The sequence below is a fragment of the Bison bison genome, unplaced genomic scaffold (genome assembly GCF_000754665.1).
Source record: "Bison bison bison isolate TAMUID 2011002044 unplaced genomic scaffold, Bison_UMD1.0 scf7180017864289, whole genome shotgun sequence".
Classification (NCBI taxonomy): Eukaryota; Metazoa; Chordata; class Mammalia; order Artiodactyla; family Bovidae; genus Bison; species Bison bison.
The window spans coordinates 21,093,943-21,107,126 of record NW_011494861.1 but is presented as its reverse complement, the minus strand read 5'-3'; the positions used below and the strand labels follow the sequence as shown (position 1 = coordinate 21,107,126).

The 13,184-nt window shown below is 39.6% G+C and overlaps 1 protein-coding gene across 1 annotated transcript in view; it reads right to left on the bottom strand.

Annotated features, from left to right (window-relative positions):
• Positions 1 to 3,374: 3,374 nt before the first annotated feature.
• The window catches only part of TDRD5 (tudor domain containing 5), a 77,290-nt gene continuing 67,480 nt past the window's right edge, over positions 3,375 to 13,184 (bottom strand). Inside the window, 4 exon segments of the mRNA XM_010850151.1 lie at positions 3,375 to 3,622; positions 7,900 to 8,080; positions 11,674 to 11,817; positions 12,631 to 12,813. Of these exon segments, the coding sequence (XP_010848453.1) occupies positions 3,375 to 3,622; positions 7,900 to 8,080; positions 11,674 to 11,817; positions 12,631 to 12,813 (756 nt within the window).

Sequence of the window (13,184 nt, the reverse complement as noted above, 5' to 3'; positions counted from 1 at the left end):
GGTTTCAAATTTCCTTATCTGACATCCTTTCTACATCAAAATCCTACAAAGTCTTTCGGCTGGACATGCCTGACTGCAGGCAGAAGTCTCTTGTCATCCCCATGCCTTGAAACAGATAATTGGCATCTCAAATGTGCGAGAGTGAGACGGAAAAGGCATGGTTTGGTGCAGCTGGCATGGCTCTCTTTTGACTTCCCATGGTGTGTTTCTGGACAGGAGAGGGGTGCTGACTACAAGCCACTGGAGTTAAAACCTGAGTGGCTAACAGTAAAGCCACTCTTTCTTCTAACCTAAGGCGTTTATGACCAGGATTCTTCTGTGTGTTCTCAACCCCCCATGCCCTCAATACATACCTCAGGCTCCCACTCCCCACTTCGCATTCCTTGGGGGCTGCCGCTACTTCTAATAGATTAACCTTAACACCAAAAATATGGGGAGGGGACGGCAGTTTTTCTAAATGTAGTAGATGTCAACCCATCTTTTGACAATAAAATACAATTAACCCTAAACCATGAACATTTCCCTATCTTTTCAACATTTCTTACTGCTACTCCTGCCCATATACAGAAACCTATTTACTCATTTTCAAATGATCTATTAAATTTGATGCTTTGGGCTACTTCAGTTACCCACCAAACAAAGCCTACCTTATGGGAGAAGATAGGGAAACATATTGGCAGATTGGCTGTCTTAGTCAAAGTCAAGTAGTCAAACTGTACAAGCCTCTCAAAGGTTCATTCCTTCACTCTTCTAATTTAAATAAGATCTTAACTATTCATTACTCAACAGGCCTCAGTCAAAGTGTGTTGACACTCATCAGTTTGAGATAGCTCTGGCTAAATGATCTGGTCATTTGCAAATTATTCTGAAGAGCCTTAATAACACAATGATTCCATAATCCCCATGTAACTGGCAAAGTGTAAAATTAGTCGCCATCAGGTTACCCAGTGTTGGCAGGGTTCTTGCTGGTAGTTTTGTGCTGTTATAGAAATGGCAACCCACTCCAGTGTTCTTGCCTGGAGAATCCGAGGGAGGTGGGAGCCTGGTGGGCTGCCGTCTATGGGGTCGCACAGAGTCGGACCCGACTGACGTGCCTTAGCAGCAGCAGAGAGTTACAACCTGACATACTAAATATGTAAAGACTGCTTCTACCAGATTCACTCTGCCTGGAACCCAGTGACTGTCCATCTGGAGAAGTGAAGAACAGAACTCAAACTTGCCTTTTTCTCTGAACAATCATTCAAATGAGTTTTCTTCTTTAGAAACAAATTGTGCATAATTACATAAACATGAAAAACAGCTGTTCCAGTTCATATCACAGTCGAGTCTCATATATGACATTTAACTGTCAAAGTGATATTTAACTGTTTATTGACCCTCCATATAACTCTTCGACTGCCTTCTGCAATAAAGGTATCTGATACAAAACCCCCCAACCCCAAATGGGAAACCTGTTCTATCTGGGTCAACTATCAGTGATGTTTCCAGATTACATTTTTTTGGTTAATTAGCATACCATCATTGATATAGATATATTAGAATTGATCCAACCAGTCCATCCTAAAGGTGATCAGTCCTGGGTGTTCATTGGAAGGACTGATGTTGAAGCTGAAACTCCAATACTTTGGCCACCTCATGCGAAGAGTTGACTCATTGGAAAAGACCCTGATGCTGGGAGGGATTGGGGGCAGAAGGAGAAGGGGACGACAGAGGATGAGATGGCTGGATGGCATCACTGACTTGATGGACGTGAGTTTGAGTGAACTCCGGGAGTTGGTGATGGACAGGGAGGCCTGGCGTGCTGTGATTCATGGGGTCGCAAAGAGTTGGACACGACTGAGCAACTGAACTGAACTGAATTGAACTGAAAGGTGAATCTGGATTTGAAATTTTTACTGCATTAAAAATGCACTAAGGTTTTTAAACCAAAACACTCAGCAGTTAAGAGACTTCGGGTTTGTTTCATGATCACTTCATCCTAAGAAAGAAGTTTTAACCATTAATACTCTACATTTAAATGTACCCTGATATTTACTCTCATTTCACCCCCTTCCTCAGTAGACATTTTGCCGACTAACTGAGCAGAACAGAGGAGACATTCCTTATTGCAGGAGGAAAGAAAGGAACTAGGAGCCAGCTCTGCCGCTTAACGTCAAAGCAGAGGCTTTAGAAGAGGGGCTAGGAGCATGAGGATCTAGTCATATGCAGCAGGCCAGTAGTTCACACCTCCTTCTCTGATTTTACCACTAAGAAATGCTTCTGTATTGGATTTTTTTCTTAATCTGGGGATAAGTCTTGTATTTTACCATAAAGAATTTGGTATCATTCACATTCTTTAATTTCACCTTTCAGTCTTTTCTCCTGATGGTTTACACTATTAGCTGAACAGAATTTCCTATAATAAACTGGACTTCAGAGAACATCATGCTCTGTAATGCAGGCTTCCCTGGTGGCTCTGATGGTAGAGAATCCGCCTGCAATGAGGGGGACCTGAGTTTGATCCCTGGGTTGGGAAGATCCCTGGACGAATGGCTCTCCACTCCAGAGGAGCCTGGCAGGCTATACAGTCCATGGGGTCACAAAGAGTTAGGCGTGACTGAGTGTTTCACAAGTGCTCTATAAATGCATGCCCTATAAATGCTTAAACAATACCACTGTTTAGCTACTGTTACATTACGGCGCCAGAGAACTATGATGACTGAGATGGCTCAGCTCAGTTTCAACAACTGGTCTCTCATTTTCTTGTTAAGTCTTCAAGAAACTGCCTACACTGAAAGACAGCTTCATCTTTTTTTTTTTTTTTTTTAATGTAAAAGGTTTCACATGACCAAAGATTCATGGTGTGGATTTTCTTAGTGATCCTAGTATTTCAAAGAATTAATGACGGCGAAGATTGGAGCCGTAGATTCTCTCTATGGTATAGAAGTTTTCAAATGAGGAAAAGCAGCCTTAGAAGTCAGTCAGCCTCTTTCTGGAGACAGAGCTGCGACAATTTTTTGCTAAGTATGGATCACAAAACATTAGTTTTTCAGCTTACATTTATCAGTCTTGAGATATACAAGAAAAACATTTATAGAAACACAGAAACTAAAAAGTCCTTTAAACTTCTACATTGAACAAAGGAGAACAAAACTCTAAGAAAAATAAACATCATCAATGAAAATAATAATGAATGTTAGAAATCAATACCTACACAACAAAGGGGAGTGTGAGCATAACAAAGCTAACAAAGGGTTGCACAGAAAGACAAAGGCACCAACTTGGTCTTGAAACTTAGTCAACAAAATACTGTTTTTGTCTCAATACTTCCTCTTGGTTTGACTTGGGAAGGCATCACGCCCTAAGCCTCTGGTTGACTTTCCTCCCCACCGCCCTCATGTTTCCATCTTTTTCACACTGGGGTACCAGTGCAGGAGGCTGTTGGATGTGGCGAGCCTTGCGGCAGCTCCTAAGGCAGCAGTGGCTGTGCTTCGAGGAATGTAGAACTTCTGAGAAATCTGGTGCTCGGGAGACAAAATCAAAGAGAGCTGGTCCACGGCTCCCTGACTTGTATCTTTGAACACTGTAATAGCAGAGCTACTAGAAAAATCTTCATTCTCTAGGCTCTCTGGGGAGCCTTCCACTGAAAAAGAAAGAAAACAAAGGTCTTTTCAGGAGGTCCTCACACTCTCCCATTCTACATCTTTACTAACACCTGTTATAATGATCTTATGATCTGTTGTTGTTGTCATTGTTGAATTGCCAAGTCATCTGACTCTTTTGCAGTCCCATGGACTGTAACCCACCAGGCTCCTTTGTCCAAGTGATTTTCCAGGAGAGGGTAGCCACTTCCTTCTCCAGGGGATCTTTCTGACCCAGGAATTGAACCCACGTCTCCTGCATTGGCAGGCAGACTCTTTACCACTCAGCCACCAAGGAAATCCCATCTTAAGGTTAGGTGGCAAAGTTACCAATGGCAAATCAAGAGAGAATGAAGCTCAGAAACCAGTCAACAATGGAAAGGAAACGAGGATGGGGGATCATGCATCGAGATAAATTCTTGTCAGTGTGAGATCAAAGGAGGAGGAAGGTCAGAGTGAGGTCAAAGATGAGAGGAAAAACGTACTTGTAAACAAGGAAGGGGAGATCTCTTTCTAGGACATTATAAAAATAAACTGGATATAATTCCAATTCCAGGAAGGAACCCTTACGCTGTCCTATTTCCTTCCAGCAGTGAGCAAAAGAAGGCCTTCTTTATTGCCAAAGTCATTCCAATTCCACATCTGCTGGGGTAAAAACAAAACTGAACAAGACTGTGTTTGCTAAGAAATTCCAAAAACCAATTATCAGCCATAAAAAGAATTCCTTGGGAATTAGTTTAACTAAGAAGGGTCTTTTCCATGAGACAAATTGCTGGGAACGCCAATGCCAAGAGGTCCTAAGAGCAAAGAGGAGGTTACGAGGCACCTCACGTGTGTACTCTGGACCAGGGCTACTGAAGGAGCTGGTCTATGAATTGTTTGTTACCTGCCTACGATGGGAGGAGCTGGTGCCTGCACCTAAGCCAACACACTGCATCCTTCAAGAAAGTCCTGCTTTAGGAAAGAAAACCTAGGTGAGCTAAGTGAAGTGCTACTATGTTGTCCATCATCACAAATGCTTCACAGACAAATGCTGGTATGCTGACTACATTCCGAAAAGCACTGCTCTAGACTCTAAAATTACAGACTTCAAAAAAAAACTCAGAAAAAGCAGGCACAATCTAATATCCTATCCATCTTTCTATCTTTAACACTAGGCGTGTGATATATGTGCCATACATTTGTGATAAATTAAGGAGAATTTGACAGGGTATTCTAAAAAGTAAAACTCTGAACACAAGACTATCATTAATGCCCACTGAAGTGAAAAAGAGATGATGAATCCTAGTGAAATAATGGGTTTTACATGAAGCCGTTGATGAGTTCAGATTTTAAAAGGTATAAAAATATGAAGGCAGGGACACATGAAAGAATTTAAGAGTGCAACAAAACTTCAGCTTCCAGACATGATGCTAATTGAACAGGGATTGAAAAGCAATATCTCTTGCTTTAAACAAGTAGAAAACTGGATAAAATAAATAAAACAACGGCTCTCAGACGTTGACCAACAAGCTTACGTGACAGCAATCCCTGAGAAATGGGAAACCAATGGAGTAAGCTTTAGGAGTGCCTGAGTTCACTGTCAAGATAAAGTCCAGGCTGAAGTACAGGGAGGGAGAGTCCACACTGAGCCTGGAGGTCTCACTGCACTGAGAAGACAGAGCTTGGAGTTCACCAAGGACAGAGGAGCCTGAAGAACTACAGTCCACGGGGTTGCAAAGAGTCAGACACGACTTAGTGACTAAACAACAACAAAGGTGGCTGGAATCCGTGTGGGGAAGTACAAGTGCAAAGGCAGCTAGCTATGGGGAAGCAGCAGCCGGAGACCTGCAGAGAGGCTGCTTGCAGTCTTAGGCTGGGAAGTGATCTGGCTCATGCCTGTGAGAAAGCCACCAAGGCCAGGGAGAAAACCTATCTGAAAGGAGGAGGCATAACAATCACTACAGTTTATGTTGGGGCAAAACGTTCTGTGTTCCCACCAGCTACAGTGTAAAGATACCTGTAGGACATCAAGTCCCATCAATACCCTCAGAAAGGTACTGCCTAGCAGGACTGACAGACTAAAGGCTTTTCTAATCAGCCTAGTGAAATCTAAAATAAATGCAGAAATAATCAAATCCATTTCAGATAATTTAATTACCCCCAAACGATAGACAGATACTATATAGACAGCAGGGAGGGAGGGAAGAAAGGAAGGAAAGAGAGAAGAAAAAGAGATTCAGTCATCCAGTCAACAACGTGTAATTCGGTACCTGCCATCTAATAAAAAACTATCAGATGTGCAAAAAAGCAGAAAAATATGACTTGTGATCAAGATAAAAACCATTCAGTAGAAGCCAGTTCAGAAATGACAGATGACAGAATGCAGAAATGATACATATGCTTGAATCACAAGATAAGGCTGTTAAAACAGCTGTCACAAGAACACTCAACGTATTCAAGAAGTGAATGATGAGTATGCAGAGGAGAAAGAGGGAAGATACAAAAACAAAAAAACAAAAAAAACCCTAGAGATTATAAATTGAACTTCTGAGATAAAAAATACACCGGACAGGAAAAGAACATATTAAGCACAGAACAAGAAAATGTTATATTATGCTCATAGATAAGAAAACTCAATACTGTTAACACGTCACTTCTCCCCAAATTAATCTAGAGATTTTTTTTTTTAATCTCAATAAAGATTTTAGCAGGCTTTCTGTAGAAATTAAGTTAATCCTAAAATTCATATAGAAAATGACCTGGAATAGCCAAAGCAATTAAAAAAAAACGAACAAATCTGTATCATTTCAAGACTTATTATAAAGCCACAGAAATCAAGACAGGGGTATAAAGGCAGACATAACCTCAGGAGAACACAATTAAAGTCAAGAAATAGTCTCTCACATACACAACTTATTGGCTTTTGACAAAGACATCAAGGCAGTTAAATGGAGCAAGAACTGCCTTTTCAATAAACCATACTGGAACAATTGAATATTTAAATGCAATCAAAATAAACATTGATCCTTATACCACACCACGTACAAAAATTAACAACTGGATCACAGACCTAACGTAAGACCTAAAACTACAGAACTTTTGTAAGAGAAAGTCTTAATTATTTGAGTTAGGAAAGATTTCTAAATAGGACACAAAAAGTTCAAACCATAAAGAAAAAATAATTAACAAATCTGATTTTATCAAAAGGAAAACTTGCTCTTCCAAGAACATTGTTAAGGAAATGAAAACTCAGGCCATATACCTGGAAAGATTTGCAATATAAGCATCTGACAAAGGTTTTGTGTCTATAATGAAGAATTTTTACAAGCCAATAAAAACATAATCCAATAGAAATGCACAAATACTTGAACAGGTAATTCAAATGGCACATAAACACAGGAAAACACGGTCAACGTCCCTGGTAAATAGGGAAGTGTAAATTAAAACCACAGTAAGATACCACTACACACCCACTACACTGGGAAAATTGAAAAGACTGGAGATATGGCATGTTGGCATTATTACAAAGCAATCAACAATCAAGTACATTGCTGATGTGGATTACCAAATGGCACAGTCACTTTGGAAAACATTTTGACAGTTCTTAAAAAGCTAAACATGCAGTCAGCATACGACCCAGCAATTCCACTCCTAGGTACTTAATGAATAGAAATAAAAAATACATGTCTGCACAAAGAGCTGAACATTCACAGCAGTTTTATTCATGACCCAAGTCTGGAAATAATACATCATCTGGTGAACAGATAAACAAACTGTTGTATGTCCATACTACTGTGTACTACTCAGCAGTAAATAAGAAAAAACATTAGACACTGGCGACAACATAGATGAATCTCTAAAACACTGTGCTAAATGAAAGAAGGCAGCCATAAAAACTACATACTATGATTTCCTTTATATGAAATTCTGGAAAGCCAATGAGATGAGGAGTAAGAGGGAATCACTGCAAAGACACATGAAGCTTTTCAGACTGACAAACATGTTATCATAATTGCAGTGCTGCCTACAGGACTGTACACATCTGTCAGAACTCACAGAATTTCATACTTAAAAGCTGGCAAACTTTAAGGTGCATAAAGTTTGACCATCTCCCCAAACTGCAGAAAAAAAGAAAAGTGGCAAAGTAAAAAGGAAGAACTAAGTCCAAAAAAATAACACAAGGATTTGAGACAAATGCTAACGTTTATAATTTTTCAAGTTATGTTCTGAAAAATATAAATCAAGATTTTCAGCAACACGGCAAACCACTGCATCTGTCAACTGCCTGTGAACCTACCTGACCCAGAATTGACCAGTGTGGGAGTTGAGGACAGCTGAATTTGCTTTGGTGGAGTCTGAATGTTGCTAGGCTCAAACTGGCTGCCTTCTGCTGACTGCTGTGACTGGATAAGAGAGATGTAGAACTCCTCCAGTTTGGGCAACGCAGGAGAATCTGAGGCACTCTTGACATTTGATTGCTACAGAATTGGGGAAAAAGCATTAAAAGTCACTGTTAATTTAACAGTAAGAACTGTTTTGCTTCCTCATTTATATACAAAAGAATATTTTCATATCATAAATAAAACTCCTTACTTTTAAGAGTCTAGATACTCTCTGGAAAACAAGTTCTTCTCTAACTGAGGGACCATGAATTTAAGAAGTGTTTACTGAACACGTATTATGAGCAAACCTGGTACTCAGGACTGCTATGCACAGCCAGGGGAAAATGGCAGGAAACGGAGAGAAATAGCATGCACTGAGCACTCAGTGTCAGGCACAGTGCCGGGCAGTTGGCACATGTTTCTTCACTGAAACATCAAAACATTCTTCTAGTTTAGGTGTCATTGTGTCTTCTGTATTATGGCTTTTCTCACTTAGCAGAATGCTTTTTGCAAGAGGCGGAGCAAGTTATCCAGTGTCAACCAGTAAGGGACAGGCAGAGATGCAAACTCAGGCTTGCCTATGCACTCTCTGCTCCATCACACCACCTCCAGTAGATGCGATCCCTGTCCCTGAAGAGCTCATGGTTCTCAGCTAGGGAAACAGAACCTGGCCTCTGGGTGCCTGTGGAGGAGGCATTAACTGCGTCTGCAGCATCAACAACACGCTAGGAGAACACAACGGCTTTAAAGGAAGCCTCCTCAGGAGAAATGACAAAACGGAATACTAAGAACCAAGGTTTGAGAGGAAAAGATGGAATCCCCAAACAAAGCCTCAATTTGGGCTAAAGTGAATGAAGTGCCAAGTTTTAATCGATGGATCCTATATCTTCCTACAGAGCATTGCTGAAATAGTTACAGTCCAGGGTGACTCAGAGCATTTATCTTCTAACTGGCATTAGAAGATAAAGTGACGGCAACGGGCATTAACACAACTAGGTGGGCCTCCTTCAGTTCAGTCCAGTCGCTCAGTGTCTGACTCTTTGCGACCCCATGAATCACAGCACGCCAGGCCTCCCTGGCCATCACCAACTCTCGGGCCTCATTAGGAGCTGCCATAATAAACCCACATAAGTGGCTTAGGGTCTGGGGATCTGCCTAGAGTAAACTGAAACAAAAATTATACGAATAGAAAATGTAGCTTTATATGTTCTTTAGACTGGTGTGTTAAGACATTCAATATCAACTGGCTTTCCTTTTCTCTTCCATGACAAAAAACCCTGTTCATTTTTAAACATGGCAGGCAAGGATATGGCTTATATAATTACATTATATACAAATGGCTGTGCTTCTTTTTGTGGGCAGCAAAAATGAAATCTCCTAAAGCCCACATAGTTACCTTACCATATAATATGCTACTTCAGGAAAGCAAAGACCTGGATTCAAATTTTTGCTTAATTTATGCAATTTCACACGTGTGCTTTAGTTACCCTTTAAGTTTATTCTCTCTTAAAATGAAGCTTCGATGATAATCAAGTAAACATTAATATGATAAGCTTTTATGGCTGGAAAGATCATTAGTCAAAATCAGTTTTTGCAGATGGATACACTAAGGCCCCAAAAGGGAACTTGCTCAAACTTGTGGTAAAGATTAAGCTCTAAATTATAGAATTTCCAGGCAAGTGTTTTTACACTAAGCCCTGCTGACTATTTTTAGCAACGTGTGAAAGTATGTGTTAATTGCTCAGTTGTGTCCGACTCTTTGCAACCCCATGGACTGTAGCCCACCAGGCTCCTCTGTCCATGGAATTCTCCAGGCAAGAATACTGGAGTGGGTTACCATTCCCTTCAGTCAAAATCAGAAATAGTTTTCTAAAAGCTGTATCTGTTTCCTTTCCTGATAAATATGATTTTGAAGAAAGACAAATTGCTAAAACACATTTAAGATGCATTCTGACACTTTTTCACTCTGAAAAAAAGAAAAGAACATAGGTGAATGCCTACTAAATTTGTATGCCACTATGAAAGCAAGTACCTGTGGTCAGTTTAAGCACCTAAGTAAAAAGTTAAGAGCAGTTTAGAGCGCTGCTGTTCAAAGTGTGATTCACCACCAAGCAGCATCAGCATCACCTGTAAGTTTTTAAGACATGGAGAACTTTAGTCCCCAGCCCAGATCTGCTCAATCAGAATCTACAGTCTCACAAGGTTCTCAGGTGATCACTATGAACACTGTAGTTCAAGATGCATTGCTCTGCCAGATTCTCGCTCTATAGTTATCAATGAAAAACTCCTTCACCGTTGTCTGAAAATATACCCTTATGGAACCAGAGGTTAGTCGCAACTTCCAAGAAATATGTTCATGATTTATAAAACATTAATATATGTAATCAAAAGCACAGCCCCAAACCACAATAACATAAAACTTCATGCCCACTAGGATGGCTATAATTTAAAAAATTAGATAACAACAAGTGTTGGCAAAGATGTGGACCAAATTTGAACACTCTTAGATTGCTGGTGGGAATATAAAATGGTGCAACTGTTTGGAACAGTCTGGCAGTTCCTCCAAATACTAAACATAGAGTTACCACGTGTGTGTGTGTGTGTGTATGTGTGTGTGTGTGCGCGCGCACGTGTGCACGCTTAGTTGCTTCAGTCATGACCTACTCTTCATGACCCCATGGACTGTAGCCCACCAGGCTCCTCTGTCCATGGGATTTCCCAGGCAAGAATATTGGAGGAGGTAGCCATTCCTCTCTCCAGGGGATCCTCCCAACCCAGGATCAAACCCACATCTCCTGTGTCTCCTACACTGCAGGTGTATTCTTTACTGCTGAGCCACTGGGGGTGGGGGGAGTGAGCCTAGATTTATTACCACAGAACCTAGTAATTCAACTCTCGGGTATATACCTAAGAAAACTGAAAACATACATCCACGTAGAAACACATACACACGTCACAGCAGCATTATTCATAATAGCAGAAAAGCAGAAACAACTCAAATGTTCATCAGCTGATGCATGGATAAACAAAACAGAAAACTTTATCTTAAAACTAAATCTGTGCTTTAAGAAACCTACATTTACAGAACAGACTGTTTTATGTAATACAGCATACTTTATCAATAATCTCATGCAAAGTAATCACATTCTGCAGAAAATACATCACTTAGAAGGTTCATCGTCCACCACTCTGCTTTTTTAACAACTCTAGACATGAAGTCCTTCATTTTCAGTGTACTGCACAAAAGTACAGAGACCATTAGCCAAATTTCATGATTCACACAAGTTGTCCTTCTATTTTCAGGATGCTCATAAAATATTTGAGAAACACAAAACAAATGGATTTTATTCCAGGGTTAGTGCTTTCCACTAAGGCAACAAAAAAGAAAAAACCAGCCTAGATGATTGGGCAGATACAGAACTTAAAATGTATGGCTAAGTGAAAATACTTGTTTTTCTCTATCCCTAATGTTTAATCAATCTTCTAATTCTAGGCTCAGAATTTTCTTCTGGAGAGATGAATAACTACAGTAAGATAACTGAAATTAATTTTTAAATAAACATACATTTTTACATATATGTAGTCTACCAAATGCTGAGAGAGGGATCATTCACCAGAATCTCACCTTCTAAAACTGAAAGCACTTCCTCATAAAAAACTTGTCACAGTAATACTTATTAGACACTTACCTTTTGAATCCTGGTGGTGTCAATATGTTTTTCCTGAGCACCCAGTCCTTCTGGTATTTGAACTTCTACTTTCATTCCATTCACAAGGCCTGAAGGCTGCCATGAATCATCCCATATATCTTTGGGTGTAGAAAAACACCAATCCTACAGAGAAAAAAAAATACTGCAACACTAAACGGAGATACAGTGCCACGTGATTCCTATGGAGGATAACCTGGGCAAGGTAAAGGCAAGGAGGTAGTGTATACTAACTGAACAAGAAAAGATATTAACTTTCTAATATCAATGTGAGTTTTCCCTCTTGCTTTACTGGTCCATACCCAACACACTGAATTCCTCTGAATACACAGATCTCATAAAAATAAGTATGGTGCTGTTTGCAGTATCATCTTGAATACATTTTTCATGGCTAGATGATTTTTATAATCATTCAGTATTAAAATGGCACAAATAACAAGCAGAAACTTAAGTGTTGATGTATCTTCTTCCTGGTAGCCAATGGGAAATTAATTAAAATTTATTTATTTATTTTTAATTTAATTTTAATTTTAAACTTTACATAATTGTATTAGTTTTGCCAAATTGTAGGGTCCAATATTAGTACATACACTCAGATTCAGACATTATAAGGTTAGCGCAACAAAAATTAAATTAGGGAAAACACTCTATTTCTAGTTTCTAAGACCTTGACTAGGTGCCAACAATAAAACAAAAATCATAATAACTGATAGGGTAGATAGACACAATATGTCCAGTTTATTCTGCCATTTCATCCTGTCTCCATCCCTAACACCGTCTTCTTTGCAGGGAGGGAGGGGCCAGGAAATGCATTCTTCTGAATCACTGTCTGAGAAATCCACATGAAATGCAGTATGTACAGCTTTTCTGAGGCTTGGACAATTACATTGACAGTTCCTTTTTCAGTAATTTTTCTTTATGTTTTCCCAAGGATCTAACCTTCTGTGGTATTTCTTTACATGATGGATATGGTTTCTTTCCACCAAGGCTTGAGGTAAATAAGTGGGAGGCAGCATCACTTTCTTTTCCCATTTTAGCCTGCAAAGGTAACCAGTTCTCATCCCAAATATCATCACCTATGGTTACTGACTCCAGGTATGGCATTCCAGTGGGGATCTCATCCTAAGTGATGAGAAAAAAAATTTAATTTAGAAAAACTAAATTAATTAATTAATTTAATTAATTAGAAAAACTTTAATTTATTGTTCCTATATGAATACATTTTGAAATTTAGGTTTACAATTTTTCCTGACTCTGGATAAAGATGGCAGTTTCAATATACAATTCATTACGTTCTCCCCTTCTGACACAGCACCAAAATAAAATAGATTCAAGGTATAAACTTACAGTCAAAGAGAAATAAGAGGGGAAAACATCACCTATGTTCTGGATACAGGAAATCAGACAAGGGACAACTTATTAAGTAGTCCTGAGAAAGTGGAATCCTGAGCTTTTAGGAGGAAAATCTGAGAAGCAACCCAAACTTATACCAT